At 46.5% G+C, this 19,736-nt stretch overlaps 1 protein-coding gene across 1 annotated transcript; it reads left to right on the forward strand.

Annotated features, from left to right (window-relative positions):
• Nucleotides 1-381: 381 nt before the first annotated feature.
• LOC145361723 (dual specificity protein phosphatase 8-like) lies at nucleotides 382-19,736 on the forward strand. Its single transcript, XM_080217648.1, has 7 exons — nucleotides 382-514; nucleotides 4,576-4,797; nucleotides 7,104-7,242; nucleotides 8,714-8,880; nucleotides 10,862-11,021; nucleotides 12,863-12,986; nucleotides 14,201-19,736. Exons 2-7 carry the CDS (start codon nucleotides 4,582-4,584, stop codon nucleotides 15,141-15,143), a joined length of 1,749 nt encoding a protein of 582 aa, XP_080073774.1. The 5' UTR covers nucleotides 382-514; nucleotides 4,576-4,581; the 3' UTR covers nucleotides 15,144-19,736.

The following is a 19,736-nucleotide window of genomic DNA, read 5'->3' on the forward strand; positions in this document are numbered from 1 at the left end:
GACAATAGGCCAGCAGGAAGGGTGATGTGAAATGAATGGTGCAGGGAATTGCACTGGCTTTTTTTCATAAAAAAATAAAAAAAATTCTTCTTCTGCTCAACATCTGATCATCAATCTGATGGATTGTCTTTTAAATCCATGTCTCTATGCATGTCCCAGAGAGAGAGAGAGAAGTCGACATGTCTAAAAAACCTCTGACATCAGTCAGGAGAGGGAGAGAAAAAACACAACACAAGGGGAAAGCCTGCCATTGGTTAGAGATGACATATTTGCTGTACCTGAACTATTTTTAACCGCATTACCTCATTGTATTCAGAGAGGGAGGGGGGGAAAGAGATCGAAGCTATTACAGAGACACAGAAAGAGAGAGAGAGAGTGTATATGTGTGTGTGTGAATCCTGAGTGCATGGTGCAAGGGACCCGCTCTTACCTGCAAACGCCTGGGATACATCAATACCGCCGCTGACAAGATTTTAAAATACCCCTGCAAACAGAAGAGGAATTTATACAAGAGGTAGGTTAATAATATTCGCAACAGCAACAAAAAAAAACACCCTTACCCAGGTGTGGACATGCATCAGTCGGGGGAAAATTCTGTCAAAGGTGACATGTTGCTAAGAATTAATTTTAAGATTGCACTGATATGTGAGGTGCAAAAAAAATGTGCTAATATCGAGGTGGAGGCATGCATTTTTGCAGCTAATTTTCTAAAACAAAATATATTATCTATTATCGTGGCAACTTTTTGGTAAGTCATCAATCATGAAGCGTTTTTCTCTCCCCCCCCCCCCCCCCCACTGCCATTCTTCTGTCAAATCAGCTCTGCAGTCACTTTACGTGGTTTTAAATATTTAATCGATTTGATGTCATTTGCCCCAGACACCTCTGAGGTTGCCTTGGGACAGTTAAGGTGAGAGTTGGATTTTGCAAAGTCTTGTTTTGTTTTTTTAAGAGATGTTATCTATCCCCTTCGCTGCAGCAGATGGCTGAAACATTTTAGCCGCCCCCCCTAAACCATTGAAAGGTGGGACAGGCAGTACAAAAGTAGTGGATCTTGCTTAGTTTATTGAGAAGTCGTGGGGGGGGGGGTGGTGGTATTGGTGTTGACTGAATGTACAAGCAAAAAGGGGCTTGTTGGTGAATCTTGCCTGTTTACCCCAGTCCAACGCCAGCATCTCCACATTCTGGACTACAATCTTGCTTGGACCATTGCTACAATACTGCCTGCAGAGTTGTTGAGGACCCCACTGTCTTAAAGGAGGAGGAAGAGGTAAATGACAGATTGGTCTGAGATTATGTCAGCGTGTAGTTAAGATGCCAGATTTGGAAGAGAAGGGTTTTGTCTTCATTGGAACAGAGCAGGGGAAACTCGACAGAGGTTTGAGAAGGGTGAGTGGTGAATGGTTAACAAGGGGAGGGTGAGGGGGTCGTGGGGAGGATAACATCCATTTAGTGCCACCAACATGGAGAAAATTGGGATTTTTCTTATGCAAGGATTATTATCTGACTTGAGCACATAATCTAGGCTGATGCTCCAGCGCAGTGCTGAGGAAGATCCCTTGCAATGTTAACCCGAGACCCCCATCTGTCCTCGCAGGTGAATGTAAATGATCTGCTGCCCACTATTTTGAAGGTGGGAGAGGGATGTTGAGTTCTGGCAGTGTCATGGCCAATAGTTATTGTCCACAATGCCAGGGACCCAGGTTCGATTCCGGCCTTGGGTCACTGTCTGTGTGTGGAGTTTGCACATTCTCCCTGTGTCTGCATGGGTTTCCTCTGGATGCTCGTGTTTTCCTCCCAAGGTGTGCAGGTTAGGTGGATTGGCCATGCTAAATTGCCCCTTGGTGTCCAAAGATGTGCAGGTTAGGTGGATTAGCAAAGTAAATACATGGCATTATGGGGGTAGGGCCTGGGTAAAATGCTCTGTCGGAGAGTCAGTGCAGACTCGATGGGCCAAATGGCCTCCTTCTGCACCGTAGGGATTCTATGCTTCGATGATGATCACTAAATCAGGTCACCTGGCCATTGTTACAGTGCTGCTTCTGAGAGCTTGCTGCGTGCAATTTGCTTACCAAGTTTCCTTCAGAAATAACTTCCAGTGGCTGCAAAGTGCTTTGGGAAGCCATGAAAGCCGTTAAATAAATGCTTCCGTTTGTAAGTGTAGAACGGGTGACCACAAGGGGCTGGTGAAGCCATTGACCAAACAGTTGGAGAGGAAAGATATTAGAAGTGCGAAGAAAGCGAACGGGGGCAAAGATGTAAGTATTTAACCCTGATAGAGTGTGGTGGGCAAATTCTGTGCAGAATTTTCAGATATGTAAAAATCCAGGCCAGTCTGCTTAAAGATTTTTGTTGATGAATTGAGTGATTATAAATCATGGAGACTTAATGAGACTGGATAGTTCCATTTCCAGACAGTACAGTGATGAGGGCTGAATGGCCTCCATTGTACTGTACATTTCCATGATTTATTAAAAAACATTTTCTTTCAGAATGCTTTTGATTTGATTTATTATTGTCACATGTATTGGGATACAGTAAAAAGTATTGTTCCTTGCGCGCTGTACAAAGTATACCGTTCATTGCGCACAGAGGAGAGAAGGAGAGGAAAGGGTGCAGAATGTAATGTTATGGTCATACCTAGAGTGTAGAGAAAGATCAACTTAATGTGAGGTAGATCCATTCAACAGCAGCAGGGAAGAAGCTGTTCTTGAGTTGGTTGATACATGACCTCAGACTTTTTCCTGACGGAAGAAGGTGGAAGAGAGAATGTCCTGGGCGCGTGGGTCCTTGATTGTGCTGGCTACTTTTCCGAGGCAGCGGGAAGTGTGGACAGAGTCAATGGATGGGAGGCTGGTTTGTGTGATGGACTGGGTTTTGTTTTGGACAGAGCTACACAACAGGAGAATCTTGATCTCTGAGGAGATTCTTGAGCAGAGAAATGGGAGGCGGGGGGTGGGGGTTAGGGAGAGAGAGAGAGAGACAAGGAATTTTTTGGAGTATAATGCAATCCAACTGAGGCATAATCATTCCAGGCAGAATAATACACAGCGAAAAATATATAGGTATTGACGTCACCACAGCACCTGCGCACTGGATGGTTTGTTAACAGATACCGGATGTGGGGTCGAAGAACTGTCCTGCTTTTCTTCAAAATAATGCCATGGGATTTTTACTCCCACCTGAGAGGGCGCTGTAGTTTAATGTCGCATCTCAAAAGATGGCACTGCCAACAGTGCAGTCCTCCTGCAGTACTGCACTGGGAGTTCTCAGCTCATTGCAGAATAGGACTTGAGCTTCTGGCTCGGAGGTGGGAGGGTTACCCATTGAGCCGCAGTGAATCATGTTCAGGAGAGATGGCGCAGCTCTTGGGAGTCTGGAAAAGTAACCTTCACCATTACTAGAGTGCTGAACTTGTTTCTCTTTCTATTTGTTTGAACTTTACTTAATTTTTAGTCAAAAGCCACAGATAATTGTTGGATTATATCTCACATCTGGAGTGCCAGAGCTTGTATTTTCCTGGTCCACAGTTTTGTTAACACTGGTGATTCTCAAGGGAAGCTTAGGTATTAACTAAGGCATTCGCCTGGGAGTTAATCCCCTCAATCCGCTTTGACATCACTGGGTGATATCCACAAGGGGGTTTTGTGTTGGGACTCCCTGTGACAGCAGTGTCCCAGAGTGCACGTCAATCAAAAGCCGGTGGTGTTCCCATGCCGGCTGGGAGCGTTCCCCAGTCACCGCCTGATTGGCAACTGGCAGTTTGTGCAGCATGGTTGCTGAATCTTCCATAGAAACCTGCATTTATATAGCACCTTTAATATAGCAAACCATCCCATTCTCCCCAGAATCCGTGGGTTTCCTCCAGGTGTTCTACTTTCCTCCCACACTCCAAAGATGTGCAGGTTAGTTGGGTTGGCTATATTAAATTGCCCCTTAGTGTCCAAAGATGTTTAGGTTAGGTGGATTGGCCAAGCTAAATTGCCCCTTAGTGTCCAAAGGTGTTAGGTTAGGTGGATTGTCCATGCTAAGTTGTCCCATGGTGTCCAAAGATGTGTAGGTTAGGTGAATTGGCATGCTAAATTGCCCCTTGGTGTCCAAAGGTGTGTACGTTAGGTGAATTGTCAATGCTAAATTGCCCCTTTGCATCAGGGTAAATGTAACAGGGTAAAAATGTGGAGTCATCGGGATAGGGCCTGGGTGGGATTGTAATTGGTGCAGACCCGATGGGCCAAATGGCCTCCCTCTGCACTGTAGTGATTCTAAGATTCAGGGATTGGTGATGCCCCACACAATCAAATAGCCTGCCAATGCATGAGGCCTAGATGTAATGGGTGGGATTTTCCGGCGCTCATCCCAAAACCGGAAAACCCTGCCCAAGGTCAGTGGAGCGTTCCGTGGTCTGCCCCTCGCCTGCTCTGATTCGCCCAAAACTCGCCCATATGTGACAAATGGAGCAGGATGAGTCAGGGTCTTCAGGAGAGAACAGTTGGTTGGGAGGGAGGGGTGTTGGGGGAGGTTAAATCGTTAATTAAAGAGTGACTTAATTTTTTTCAAATGTTCGTTCTTCTCCAGAATCTAATGGCAGGAGACAAGAAGCCGGTGAAAGCCATCAGGGCCAATAGGCTGGCGGCCATGTTGCAAGGCCAAAAGGAGAAGATGTTAGTTGTCGACTGTCGCCCTGTTGCTGACTATCACGTCCTTCACGTGCTGAATGCAGTTAACATCTGCGCCTCAGAGATCACAACTGAGGAAGAGTCACTCGCTGACCCCCTGCAGCCGAGTCCAACAATAACGGTTTGTTCTGGCCATTTTCCTCTCTCTCCCCTATTTTTTCTTCCCTATTGTTTCCAATCATCTTCTCTATCTCTCTGCACCTTTGATTTGATTGATTTATTATTGTCACATGTATTACTATAGAGTGCAAAGTATTGTCTCTTGCGTGCTATACAAAGCATACCATTCATAGATAAGAAATGGGAGAGTGCAGAATATAGTGTTACAGTCATAGCTAGAGTGTAGAGAAAGATCAACGTAATGTGAGATAGGTCCATTCAAAAGTCTGACAGCAGCAGGGAAGAAGCTGTTCTTGAGTCGGTTGGTACGTGACCTCAGACTTTTGTACCTTTTTCCCAACAGAAGAAGGTGGAAGAGAGAATGTCAGGGGTGCGTGGGGGTCCTTAATTATGCTGGCTGCTTTTCCCCGAGGCAGCGGGAAGTGTAGACAGAGTCAGTGGATGGGAGGCTGGTTTGCGTGATGGATTGGGCTACATTCATGACCCTTTGTAGTTTTTTTGTGGTCTTGGGCAGAGCAGGAGCTATACCAAGTGTGATGCACCACAGAAAGCATTCTTTCTGGCTGTTTCCGTAAAAGTTGGTGAGAGTCATAGCTGACGTGCCAAATTTCCTTAGTCTTCTGAGAAAGTAGAAGTATTGGTGGGCTTTCTTAACTATAGTGTTGGCATGGGGAACCACAGTTGTTGGTGATCTGGACACCTAAAAACATGAAGCTCTCAACCATTTCTACTTCATCCCCATTGATGTAGACAGGGGCATGTTCTCCTTTACGCTTCCTGAAGTCGATGACTATCTCCTTTGTTTTGTTGACATTCATGCACGGAGCAGGATGTTTAAATGGGTTGGCAATATTCCAGGATTTCCAGGAATTGAAGATCAATCTCCTAGTCACTGCTTTCAATGACTCAGGGGAAAACGTCCGGCAGGCATTGAAGAAATGTTTCCCATTCATGTTGAACATTTTCATCTGTCAGTCCTATAGAGAAAAACATTTTGACAGACAAACAAGAGTCATTCTCACAGCGCCAGGGATCTGGATCTGGGTTTGATTCCTGGCTTGGGTAACTGCCTGTGTGGAGTTTGCACGTTCTCCCTGTGTCTGCGTGGGTGTCCTCTGGGTGCTCGGTTTCCCCTCACACTCCAAAGATATGCAGATTAGGTGGATTGGCCATACTAAATTGCCTCTTAGTGTGCAACGATATGCGGGTTAGATGGTTTGGCCATGCTAAATTGATCCTTAATATCCAAAGACGTGCAGGTTAGGTGGATTGCCCATGCTAAACTGCCCCATGTTGCCCAAAGATGTATGGGTTAGGTGGATTGGCCATGCTAAATTGCTCCTTAGTGTTCAAAGATATGTGGGTTAGGTGGATTGCCTGTGCTAAATTGCCTCTTAATGTCCAAAGAATTACTCAATAGGTGGATTGGTCATGCTAAATTGCCCCTTAGTGTCCAAAGATGTGCAGGTTAGGGTGGATTGTCCATGCTAAATTGCCCATCAGTGTCCAAAGATGGTTAGTATGGGATATTAACAGGATGAATGCATGAAGGTGATGGGAATTGGGGAATGGGCCTGTGTAAAATGCTCTGTTGAAGGAATAGTGCTGACTCGATGGGCCAGATGGCCTCCTTCTGCACCATAGGAATTCTGTGAATTGTGCAATGACAGAATTATAGAATGGACAGAGCACAGAAGGAGGCCATTCAGCCTGTCAAAACCATGCTGGCTCTCTGTCAGAGCAATGTAGTTGGTCACATGCTCCTGCCCAATTTCCTGCAAACATTTTCTCATCAGATACTTATCAAATTCCCTTCTAAAAATCAGGATTGAATCTGCATCCACCGTGCACTCTCAGGCATTCCAGATTCTAACCACGCATAGAAATGTAGAAAATAGAAGCAGGAGTAGGCCATTCGGCCTCTACGAGCCTGCTCGCTGCCTAAAAAATAAAGTTTCTCCTCGGGCTGTGGTTATTTCTTTTGTCAGTCATCTTCAATGAGTGAGCGCTAGTCTTGATCTTTCCACCAATGGGCACATCTTCTCCCTCTCTTTACTGTCCAGACTTCTCACCATTTAGACTCCACTTGTTCACTTTCCGATTGGCCGTGGGAAGGTGGTAGTGAACACGCTAAGTGACGAGGTTGTGGGGGAAGGGCAGTTGGAGGCAGGGGGTCATGTGATAAACCACCAGGAACATGTCTGACTAACATGAATGGGAGTGGATGCAGTTGGGAACTGGGGCAAGTTCATAAAGAGAGAAAAAGAAAACTCTTTCATCTGAGCCATCTTGTCTCTTACTCCTCAGATAAAGGACCTGGACGCAAAGGAGCTGGTGCTGTATGATCAAGAAACAGAGAATGCAAAGGCTCCTCCGGCCAGTGACATCATCGCCAACCTCCTGCACAAACTGGAGAAACAGTTCAACAATATATATTTTCTTAAAGGTACATGATTCGAAGAAAAAGTCTCACTGTTAGTATCTGCCAACTGGGTGTGGTAGCATTGTGATTATGCCACTGGACTCGTAACCCAGTGGTGTCAATTAATAATGATGTGGAGATGCCAGCATTGGACTGGGGTAAGCACTGTAATAAGTCCCACAACACCAGGTTAAAGTCCAACAGGTTTATTTGATAGCACGAGCTTTCGGAGTGATACTCACCTGATGAAGGGGCGGCGCTCTGAAAGCTTGTGCTACCAAATAAACCTGTTGGGCTTTAACTTGGTGTTGTGAGACTTCTTACTGTCAGTTAACAGTCCAGAGAACATGAGGTCACATCCCACCATGGCAGGTGGGGAATTTAAATTCAGGGGAAGGCCTCATGGTATTATCGCTAGACTATTAATCCAGAAACTCAGTTAATGTTCTGGGAACCTGGGTTCAAATCCTGCTAAGGCAGCTGGTGGAATTTGAATTCAATAAAGAAAATCTGGAATTAAGAATCTACAGATGACCATGAAACCATTGTCCATTGTTGGAAAAACCTATCCGGTTCACTAATGTCCCTTTAGGGAAGGAAATCAATCGTCTTTACCTGGGCTGGCCTACCTGTGACTCCAGAGCCACAGCAATATGGTTGAATCTCTACTGCCCTCCAAGGGCAATTAGGGATGGGCAATAAATGATAGCCAGCCAGTGACGTCTGTGTCCTGCGAATGAATTTTTAAAAAATTGAATAGAATCATAGAATCCCTGCAGTGCAGAGGAGGCCATTCGGCCCATTGAGTCTGCACTGACTGGATGCATGATACCTGGATGAAAAAGGTCACTATCGGCAATATCTTCTCATGAACTCCACCCCCACTCCCCCCAGCAGAAGACCTCCTGTAGCAGTAATGATGACCATGTTTACCAGTGTCCTTTATGGGAGGAAGTCTTCCATCCTTACCCAATCTGGCCTGCATGTTACCCACAATAGTGTGGTTGACTCTGAGGACATGGGTTCAAGTCCCACCATAGCAAATTGTAGAATTTAAATTCAAACATTGGGTGGAGAATTTGTAATTCTACATGGATGGATGGTTATGAAGGAGTCTTAGTTTGTGTGTGTATATGGTATTATCTACTCTTCACCTTATCCTACTGCATGGTAGCACAGTTGATTAGCACTGCTGCCTTACAGCACCAGGAACCCGGGTTCGATTCCCAACTTGGGACAGTCTGTGTGGAGTCTGTACGTTCTCCCCATGTCTGTGTGGGTTTCCTTCAGGTGTTCTGGTTTCTTCCCACAATCCGAAAGATGTGCTGGTTAGGGCGCATTGAACCGTGCTAAATTCTCCCTCAGTGTATCCAAACAGGCACTGGAGTGTGGCAATGAGGGGATTTTCACAGTAACTTCATTGCAGTGTTAATGTAAGCCTATCTGTGACTAATAAATAATAAAAGTTATTCCTGTGATCCTTTTCTCTTCGCAGGGGGTTTTGCGGAATTTTCTTCCTGCTTTCCCAGCTTGTGCGAAGGGAAGTCAAGTAGCTCTCTGCCCAGCAGTATCTCACAGCCGTGTCTCTCCACCTGTGACTCGGGACCTACTCAGATCCTCCCCTATGTCTACCTGGGCTCCCAGAATGATGTTCTGAATAAGGTTGGTCCAGCTTAGAGTTAGAAAGGACATGTTTAAAACATAGAAACATAGAAGATAGGAGCAGGAGGAGGCCATTTGTCCCTTCGAGCCACCTCCACCATTCATTACGATCATCTAATCCAATAGCCTAATCTTGCTTTTTCCCCATAATAGCCTAATCTTGCTTTTTCCCCATAACCTTTGATCCCATTCACCCCAAGTGCTATATCCAGCCGCCTCTTGAATACACTCAATGTTTTGGCATCAACTACTTCCTGTGGTAATGAATTCCACAGGCTCATCACTCTTTGGGTGAAGAAATGTCTCCTCATCTCCGTCCTAAACGGTCTACCCCGAATCCTCAGACTGACCCCTGGTTTTGATTTGATTTGATTTATTATTGTCACATGTATTAACATACAGTGAAGAGTATTGTTTCTTGTGCGTTATACAGACAAAACATACCGTTCATAGAGAAGGAAAGGAGAGAGGGCAGAATGTAGTGTTACAATCATAGCTAGGGTATAGAGAGAGATCAACTTAATGTATGTAGGTCCATTCAAAAGTCTGACAGCAGCGGGGAAGAAGCTGTTCTCGAGTCGGTTGGTACGTGACCTCAGACTTTTGTATCTTTCCCAATGGAAGAAGGTGGAAGAAAGAATGTCTGGGGTGCGTGGGGTCCATGATTGTGCTGGCTGCTTTTCCAAGGCAACGGGAAGTGTAGATGGAGTCAATGGATGGGAGCTGGCTTGCGTAATGGACTCCCCTACCAGGAACGTCCTCCCTGTATCTACCCTGTGTAGATAAGTCTCTATGAGATTCAGCCCCTCATTTGAACTCCAGCAAAAACAATCCTAACCTAGTCAATCTCTCCTCATACATCAATCCCGCCATCCCCAGAATCATCCTGATGTCATCAGCCTCATGTGGAATCAGAACCCTCCACCCCACCTTCAAAACAAAATAAAACCTCCAGGATGGGAGGTGGGTGGGGGGGGCGTTCTCCCAGAACCTCAGCAGAAGATTGGTGGAATCCTCAGAGAAATGACAAAAGTCCTTCAGGATTCTGCCAGTTGTCTGCCGCGCAGCATCCAATGGGGATCACCAGGTTGGGAATGGGATGAAGCTGGATTATGGAGATCCTGGAGTTCTGTTTCATCACTTCTGGGGATTAGAGGAGCAGCTGTCATCAACCTTTGCTGAGGAGATTAAGCTGCTGCTTTAGAGTCCGGGTTGGACTGTGCAGGGGCTGTGAAGACAGTGGATGGGATTTTCCGGCTGCGCTCACTCCAAGGCCGGAAAATCTCGCTCGAGGGCAACAGACGTTTACATGGTCCGCCCCACCCCCTGCCCCCGGCCACCATAATTCCCCCTATCCGATTTGATTAGATTTATTATTGTCACATGCATTAGTATACAGTGAAAAGTATTGTTTCTGGTGCGCTGTGCAGACAAAGCATACCGTTCATAAAGAAGGAGAGAATGCAGAATGTGATGTTACAGGCACAGCGAGGGTGTAGGGAAAGATCAACTTCATGCGAGGTAGGTCTGTTCTAAAGTCTGAAAGCAGCAGGGGAGGCAGTGGCTTAGTGGTATTATTGCTAGACTATTAATCCAGAAACCCGGCTAGTGATCCGGGGACCCAGGTTCAAATCCTGCCACGGCAGATGGTGGAATTTGAATTCAACAAAAAATACTTGGAATTAAGAATCTACTGATGACCATGAAACCATTGTTGGAAAAACCCATCTGGTTCACTAAAGCCCTTTAGGGAAGGAAATCTGCCGTCCTTACCCGTTCTGGCCTACATGTGACTCCAGAGCCACAGCAATGTGGTTGACTCTCAACTGCCCTCTGAGGGCAGCTAAGGATGGGCAATAAATGCTGGTCCTGCCAGTGACGCCCATGTCCCACGAATGAATAAAAATAAACAGTGATAGGAGGAAGAAGGCAGTGCAGAATGGTGGATGGCTTTTGATTGCTGTGTGACTTTCTCTTGCAGGAGTTGATGGTTCATAACGGGATCACCCATATCTTGAACGTGAGCAGTAACTGCCCAAAGCCTGCCTTCATCCCTGACAGCCATTTCTTGCGGATTCCGGTCAACGACAGCTACTGTGAGAGTCTCTTACCTTGGCTGAACAAGTCTGTGGAATTCATAGGTATGCACCTGATGTGTGAAAGGTAGACTAAGACACAGGGGACAATTGTACAGTTAGTACTGTACCCTGGGGTCAGTAAATATCATAAACCACAGTTTTCTCCTCCAACTTGTACCAAGTTCCAGCCATCCATTACCCTTGTGCTCACTGACTTACTCTTAAAGTCATAGAGGTTTGCAGGATGGAAACAGGCCCTTTGGCCCAACTTGTTCATGCCGCCTTTTTTTTAAACCCCTAAACTAGTCCCAATTGCCTGCATTTGGCTCATATCCCGCTATACCCATCTTACCCATGTAACTGTCTAAACGCTTTTTAAAAGGCAAAATTGTACCCACTTCTACTACTACCTCTGGCAGCTTGTTCCAGAAGGTCCATTCAAAAGTCTATCAGCAGCAGGGAAGAAGCTGTTCTTGAGTCGGTTGGTATGTGACCTCAGAGCTTTGTATCCCCACAAAGGGACGATGATGGCCCAGTGAAATTACTCTAGGTCTAGCAATGGCTCACATTTAAAGTTTGCACAAATAGACAGAACTTTGGTGTCTCAGGGAATCAATGGATGTGGAGAACAGGCAGGAAAATGGGGCAAAAGCCCAAGATGTTATTGAATGGCAGAGCAGGCTCAATGGGCCATGTGGTCTACTCATAGAATCAGACAGTGCAGAAGGAGGCCATTCAGCCCATCGAGTCTGCACCCAGGTCCTATCCCATAATCCCATGTATTTATCCTAGCTAGTCCCCCTGACACTAAGGGGCAATTTAGCATGGCCAATCCACACATCTTTGGACTGTGGGAGGAAACTGGAGCACCCGGAGGAAACCCATGCAGACACGGGGAGAATGTGCAAACTCCACACAGTGACCCAAGCCGGGAATCGAACCTGAGTCCCTGGCGCTGTGAGGCAGCAGTGCTAACCACTGTGCCATCATTCTGCTCCTACCTTGAGATGGGGGTGACTATATTAAAAGGGGCTATATAAATAGAAGCTTTCATTCTCATTCTCTATTTACCTCCAGCATCTCTCAAGGAACTGACTGTTTCTGGGGTACCATGCCACAGTTGCTCTCGTATGGTTCACCCAGGTGGAAGATCTTCTAGACTGGTTCTGGAGGTTGAGTGTCAACCAGCAGTTGAGTGCTGGAGGGTAACAGAGCTGTGCCCTGTCAGAAATACTTCCTCCCCTTCCCTTAATAGTGACATGGCCAATTCTAGCACCCTCACCACAGCACCCCTCCCACCCCCGAGTCTCATTAACCGATGACATCAGCAGACAAGGTCCTTAGAGCCAAAGGCTTTACAGGTCCACCCAGTGCCCTAAAGGAAAGGTCCCACAGTGCTTTCCAAAGATCAGTAGAGAGATAGACCGGTGTGTCAACTACAGTGCAGAAGGAGGCCATTCGGCCCATCAGACATGCCCCAATAACAATCCTACCCAGGCCCTACCCCATCTCCCCCCCCATAAGCCCATGAATCTACCCTTCTAGTCCTGCCTGACACTAAAGGGCAATTTAGCATGGCTAATCCACCTAACCCACACATCTTTGGACACTAAGGGGCAACTTAGCATGGCCAAGCCACCTTACCTGCATATCTTTGGACTGTGGGAGGAAACCAGAGCACCCAGAGAAAACCCACGCAGATGTGGGGAGAATGTGCAAACTCCACACAGTAACCCAAGGCTGGAATCAAACCTGGATTGATGGCGCTGTGAGACAGCAGTGCTAACCACTGTGCCACCCATCTCTCTCTCTCTTACCCAATAGCACCAACAACAGTTGTTAGACAAGAAAAAGTTGGTTCTTCCTTTCCGAAATAATGTATTGTTTCTTTCTGTTTCATGCAGATACGGTGAGGTCAATGAAGTCCAGGGTTTTGGTTCATTGCTTGGCTGGGATCTCACGATCTGCAGCGATTGCAATCGCTTATATCATGAGGACAATGGATTTCTCTTTGGACGATGCATACAGGTACAGGACCATGTTCTGGGAGATTTGATGAAATGAGATAGCAAACATAGATGTAGATTCTGCGAGACAAGGAGAGTGTCCAGTCTGCATCAGATCAGGTTTCCAAAGGTTAATTGAAAATCGGTTGAGAAACAACACTGAGATTGTACTGGAGAGGGAGATCGGGAAAGAGAGAGAGAGAGTGACTGAGAGAGAGAGAGAGAAAAGTGTAAGGACCCGACAAAGAGAGACAGAGAGATAGGGACACAAGTACAACAGGAAAAATAGAGAGAAGGAACAGTGTTAAGATAGAGGGTGCGATGGAGAGGCACATAGTTTGAAGTTTATTTATTATTGTGACAAGTAGGCTTACTGCAATGAAGTTAAAATCCCCTAGTTGCCACACTCCAGCGCCCGTTCGGGTACACTGAGGGAGAACTTAGCATGGCCAGTGCACCCTAATCAGCACATCTTTCGGACAGTGGGAGGAAACCAGAGCACCCGGAGGAAACCCAGGCAGACACGGGGAGAACGTGCAGCCTTCACACAGACAGAGACCCCAAGCTGGGAATTAAACCCAGGTCCCTGGCGCCGTGAGGCAGCAGTGCTAACCACTGTGCTACCCCACCCCCGTGAGGGGGAATGAGAAACAGAGGGGAAAATAGCTGAGAGACATGGAGAAACAAGTAGAGGGAGGGAGAGGGAAGTGAAAAGATAATCAGGAGGGAATTCAGGGAGTGCTTCCTTGCAAAAACAACAGTAGAAATCTGGAATGCTGTCCCAGTAGATGGGTGGTGGGACTTGCATGACTGAATTTGACAAATTATCTTTGTTAGAGGGTATCAATTATTGAAAAAAAATTAAATGGTGGAATCAACCCCAGAGGCTGAACTGCACTCCTCTGTTTTTATTGTTCCTAATGCTCGTTTGGCTGATTGGTGTCTCTCTGCCTGGTCCCCAATTCCTCACCCTCATTCAGCATTCTGCCCTCAAAGCCAACTTGCGCTCTCCATGTCCTCACTCATGTGGCAATGAGCATGACCAGGATAGTGAAGGGTGTCAGAGCCAAGCTAACCGCTTCCCCAAAATCCTGACCGCTGCAGAGGTTAAAGGCCCCTGCAGGGTGGGAGCCCTGGAGCACACCTCTCAGTTTTGAAGGCCTGAGCGCCGGGGCCAGGTCGGTTTTTATTGTCCATTTTGTTTGTAACTGTCTGAATATCGTTTGCCTCAATCAGGTTTGTAAAAGATCGAAGGCCGTCGATATCTCCCAACTTCAACTTCCTGGGTCAGTTAGTGGAATACGAGAAGAGCATCCACCGTATCCAGGCCTCAGCCCACTCAAAGCGAAGCCTCCTTCCCCCGGATAACAGCCCAACAGAAGAAGAAACTTCCCAGCCCGAGACTTGTGAAGAGTCTGATGAAGAGGTAGAAACATTTGCCCCTCGTTGTTCCACCCAGATCATCGCAGGGCAACATCCGGGCCTCCTCGATAAAGGGACTGGCAATGATGAAGGTAGCTTTCCCAGGAATTTGGAGAAAGGCTCACCAGAGATGGCAGACTTGCAGCACGGGCTTACGGACCTCCGCCTCTCGCCGGAGCGAACGTCGCACGCCAGCTGCTTGAAGCGCTCTTTCTCGCTGGACGTGAAGTCGGCCTACTCCTCAGCCCCACGCTTTGGCTCCTACCAGGCCGCGCAACCAGCGGAAACGGGCCCCATCCCAAAGCTGCTGGGCTTCCAGAGCAAGCTGGTTGCCAGCACCTTCAACCCGTTTACCCTCTTGTTTGGGAACGCCAGGAAAAGCCGGGGGAAAGACGTCACCATGTCCAACGGAGCCACGCGGCTGTCGAAACCCCAGCAGAAATGCGGCTGCCTGGAGACGGCTTCCCCCGTCGTTGGTGTTGACCAAGGTCCAGCGGGCTCCCCTGGTGTGATTAATAAGGAGGACGGCGTGCAGAGTAAGCCGGCCGCCAGGCTGACGCTGAGCTTGCCCATTCCCAGGCAGTCGTCATCACCACTGCTCGACTATAGCACCTGCCTCATAACAGTGCACGGGAAGAGGACAGAACTGTCTCTGTTTGAACACCCTTACGGCGGTCCCACAGACTGCAAGTCCATCAAACCCAGCCACATCACGAGGAACGTGGGCCTCTACACTGACAGCGTGGTGAAATCGTAATCCGGAAGTGAAACACGTGCATTCCACAATCTCCTCAGATTGAACCTGCACCTTTTAAAGGGGAAAGATGGACAGGCCAAAGAACTGCCCTTTGAACTTTTAGCCAGTTCGTTCTCTCTCTTGACTATAAAGCCCAGCAGTGAACCTAGGCTTGTTCATTACCTATTCTGCAGGCCGCAGGCCTTTTATTGCTGCACTGACGCCAGGCCATTCTTCAATCTAGAAACAGCGGTAATACCGGAGCAGTTTACACTCTGGGAAAATAGTGCACATAGGAATATAGCGAACGCGTGTTTAAGAGTTCAGAAACGAGTTTCACCGACTGGACATAATTTTGTCCCGAAAGTTCAAATGTAAAATTTAGGAGCAAAAGAGTGGGTTGGAATTAAGACTGAATTTCTTCAGGAAAAAAAATGGTTCAAAGCTGAAATTATTTTTAGGACCGCGATGACTTTGGTCCCCACTTATCGATGTGATATAGAGGATCGTGGTGCCAGGGGTTTAATCACAATGAATGTTTTGCAGTCGGTTATGAGGATGTGTGTGTGTGTGGGTGAAAATGATATTAAATGGAATATAATGCTTTCTTTGCTGCTGAGGCCATGGGAATGTTATGTGTTGAATTGGAATGGCCATGCAGGAACATTGGAAATGGGGAATTATTTATATGATTGTATGTGTGTGTGTGTGTGTTTTGTGGACGGGAGGGTTGGATAGGAAGCTTCACACCATGTTCCCTCCTGATATAAATTAAGTGATCGGTGTCCGCAGTAGAATAGATTGTATGTGTTCTTTGGATGGAACCGGCTTGATGGGCCGAATGGTCTCCCTTCATTTCATGCTGTCTTATGTTTTTATATGCAGTTTTGTATCTGGTTTGTCTACGACTGAGGGAGCCATGAGGATGAGTGTCAGCAGTTGAATGATTTTAGGTTAGATTCCAGGCTCCAGCCTGTCTAATTTATCCTGTAACAGTTGCACGTGACTGTGCGAATCGCTGTGCGGGGAGAGGAAAATCAGCCAGGAATAACTTGCCCAGCGAGAGACAACAGGTGAGGGTTGTGGAGCCAGATTTTTACCACCATACCCAACACAATAAAGCCCCATGGAGCTCTGACTGAAGGGTCATCCAGACTCAAAATGCTCTATTCTCTCTCCACAGACTTGCTGAGATATTCCAGCATTTTTTGTTTTTGGTTTGACAGTGAGGCCCAAAACTGATTGGAGGAGCTCCTGATAGACTAATTACAATCTCCTACTAAAGTAATTGGAGGAGCTTTTGATAAGACTAATTACAATCTCGTACTAGGTCTAAGTATGAGCTATTCGTTTAGGTGGTGTGTGTGGCTATGTGGCCTCTCCATATGGTCTTGAATGCATACCAATGGAGCACTGTGCTCTAGCTGCAACAGAAAGGTGTTGGACTTCCATACAGAAGTCTCGACTCATATCAAAGATCATAGGACCAGGTTTTTATAACAAAGTTTTGTTTATTCATGGTTTAAAGGGGTTAGGTCTGTGCACTGATTGTCAAATACCAATTGTGTCAGATGATACACTCTTTGAGGCCATGGTATCTCGAGGGTTCAGTTCCCAGGGCTAGGTATCACCAACAGTAGGATGTTAGATTCTTGTTCATCATAGAATCCCTGCAGTGCAAAAGGAGGCCATTCGGCCCATCAAGCCTGCACCGACAACAATCCCAGGCCCTATCCCCATAACCCCTTGTATTTAGTCCCCCGACATTAAGGGGCAATTTAGCATGGCCAATCCACCTAACCCACATGTCTTTCAAACTGTGGGAGGAAACGGGAGAACCCGGAGGAAACCCACGCAGACACGGGGAGAATGTGCAGACTTTACACAGTCACCCAAAGCTGAAATCGAACACGGATCCCTGTGAGGCAGCAGTGCGTGCCACTGTGACACCCAGTAGCTCTTTTGGTGGACTGCACCAGTTTCCCATTCAAAGGACTCCAAATCAAGAATGCCAAATGAATTCCTCAGAGTCAGGGTATATGCTGCCGGCTGATGGGGGTGCTGTGGAGAGAATATATCCATCGTTCTTAGCATTTTGTGATACTTGGGTCCCCAAGTTTTTAAATAAAAACATTACCTGAGAGGACTAATGGTATTTAGCCTCTCATCTCTAAGATGGCACCTCTGATTGTGCAACTCTCCCTCAGTACCGCATAGTGAATCAACCTAGATGTTGTGCTCAAGTCTCCAGAGTGGGATTTTGAACTCACAAACATCAGACTCAGGGGCAGGAAGCTACCAGCTGAGCCACAGCGGAAACTGTGGCCAACATGTCGTCCAAGAAGGTACTTAAGCTGTAAGGTCACATAGGACCAAAGCACCAGACCATGCCCTGAACCAGATACGTTCGAAACATGATGACCAATACTGTTACTATTTAAATTAAGGCCAAGGTTATTAGACGTACACTGAGTTAGAAACTCAGTTGCTTCTGGAATCTGGAGTTAAATCTAAATTAGACCAAGTGACAGGATCATCTCTTACAGACTGAGATGAGTAATGGCAGTTACCCAATACTTAAATGCCATTACATAAAGAGAGACCGGCTCACTCAGGAAACTGTGGGCGGCACGGTGGCACAGTGGTGAGCACTGCTGCCTCACAGCGCCAGGGACGTGTGTTCCATTCCCTGCTTGAGTCACTGTCTGTGCAGAGACTCCCCGTGTCTGCGTGGGTTTCCTCTGGGTGCTCTGGTTTCTTCCCACAGTCCGAAAGACGTACTGGTTAGGGCGCATTGGCCGTGCTAAATTCTCCCTCAGTGTACCCGAACAGGAGTGCAGCAACCAGGGGATTTTCACAATAACTTCACTGCAACGTTAATGTAACCCTAGTTGTGACACTAAAAGGTGGCTGAGAAGGGAAATAGAAATGTCACACTGTTACTCGCCTGACTACTTTATCAGCGTAGTGTAGAGGAATCTTTACTCTGCCTCTAACCCTGGCAGTACTGGCCTGAGAATGCTTGATGTTCCAGTGCAGATTGAGCTTTACCCTGCGTTTAAACAATACTATGATGTTTTGGAGCTGCATGTTAGCAGGCCTGTACGCTTTCATTTTGCATGAAAAAAATGTCAAAGTTTCTTCCTTCAATGTTGATTAAAGATGTCCTTGTTTTGTATTAATGTGTTTCCTTTGAGTTTTGGATTTACACGTTTGAATGGAAAATTAAAATGGTAAACCTACTCCCTCTTTAAAAACTGTGATGAATGGAGCTGTTTTCCTTGGTGTTTTCTCCGCCTTCACTGATATTTTCATTGTCATCTTCATCGCCAACAGTTCCATGGTCAGTGCTCCTCTCAAATTCCTCTCTCCAAATCCTATCTATCCTTCCTCCCTCCCCTCCTTCAAACCTGAGACTCATCCACAGTCTGTGTTTGCTGACGACACTCACTTCTAGATTACTTCTTCTTCCACTTATTGCAGAATTGTGATCACTGTTTCCCTTTCCCTGTCCAACATAAAGAGTTTGGATGAGTTGGAATGTTCTCCTGTCATATGGCAGCAAAACTAAAACCACTCTGTTCAAATCAGCACAGCGGTTAGCACGGCCGTATCTCGGCACCAGGAACCTGGGTTCGATTCCTTGGGTCACTGTCTTTGCGCAGACTTCCCGTGTCTGCGTGGGTTTCCTCCAGTGTTCCAATTTCCTCTCACATTCTGAAAGTGTTGTTTAGGTGCATTGGCCATGTTAAATTCTCCCTCCATATAACCGCACAAAAGCCAGAGTGTAGTGACCAGCAGATTTTCGTAGCAACTTCATTGAAGTGTTAATGTAAGCCTAATTGTGACAATAATTAACTTTGAACTCATCTGCTAGTCCAACATTGAATCATAGGATCCTACACTGCAGAAGGAGGCCATTCAGCCCATTGAGTCTGCACTGACCACAGTCCCATCCAGGCCCTATCCCCATGACCCCATGCACTCACCCATGCTAGCCCCTCTAACACTAAGGGGCAATTTATCATGGCCAATCCACCTAACATGCACATCTTTGGACTGTGGGAAGAAACCGGAGGACCCGGGGGAAACCCACGCAAACACGAAGAGAATGTGCAAACTCTGCAGAGACAGGGATCCCAAGTCGGGAATGGAACCCAGGTCCCTGGCGCTGTGCAGCAGCAGTACTAACCACTGTGCTGCCCCCATCCTTTCCCAAAACTTCCTTTGCATTGACAGGCTATTTAATACCTCATGTCACCCGACCATTATCTCCTCATCTTTCCCATTTTGTCTCCGAGTTGTTTTGAATCTTGTTGGGGCATGTGCTATGGGTTTTTGTAATCATAGCAAAGGAGGTCATTCAGCCCATCATGTCCACCCATGTTTCTTGCTTAAAAAGAGCCACTTCATGGCAACGGATGAATGTTTCCCATTTAGTTTTCAAGAACAACAGATTAAAACCACTGAGGTTCATCCCTTAGGACAGAATGTGTTTTTTTGTCGATAATTTGTATTTGGCATTGAAGGTCTCCAATAACTTTTTCTAACATATTTAAATGGTATTCAAATAAAGTGGAATTGTTCAAATTTGTGTTGGTATCTTCATAATCT

The sequence above is a fragment of the Carcharhinus amblyrhynchos genome, chromosome 35 (genome assembly GCF_965287045.1).
Source record: "Carcharhinus amblyrhynchos chromosome 35, sCarAmb.v2.hapA, whole genome shotgun sequence".
Lineage (NCBI taxonomy): Eukaryota > Metazoa > Chordata > Chondrichthyes > Carcharhiniformes > Carcharhinidae > Carcharhinus > Carcharhinus amblyrhynchos.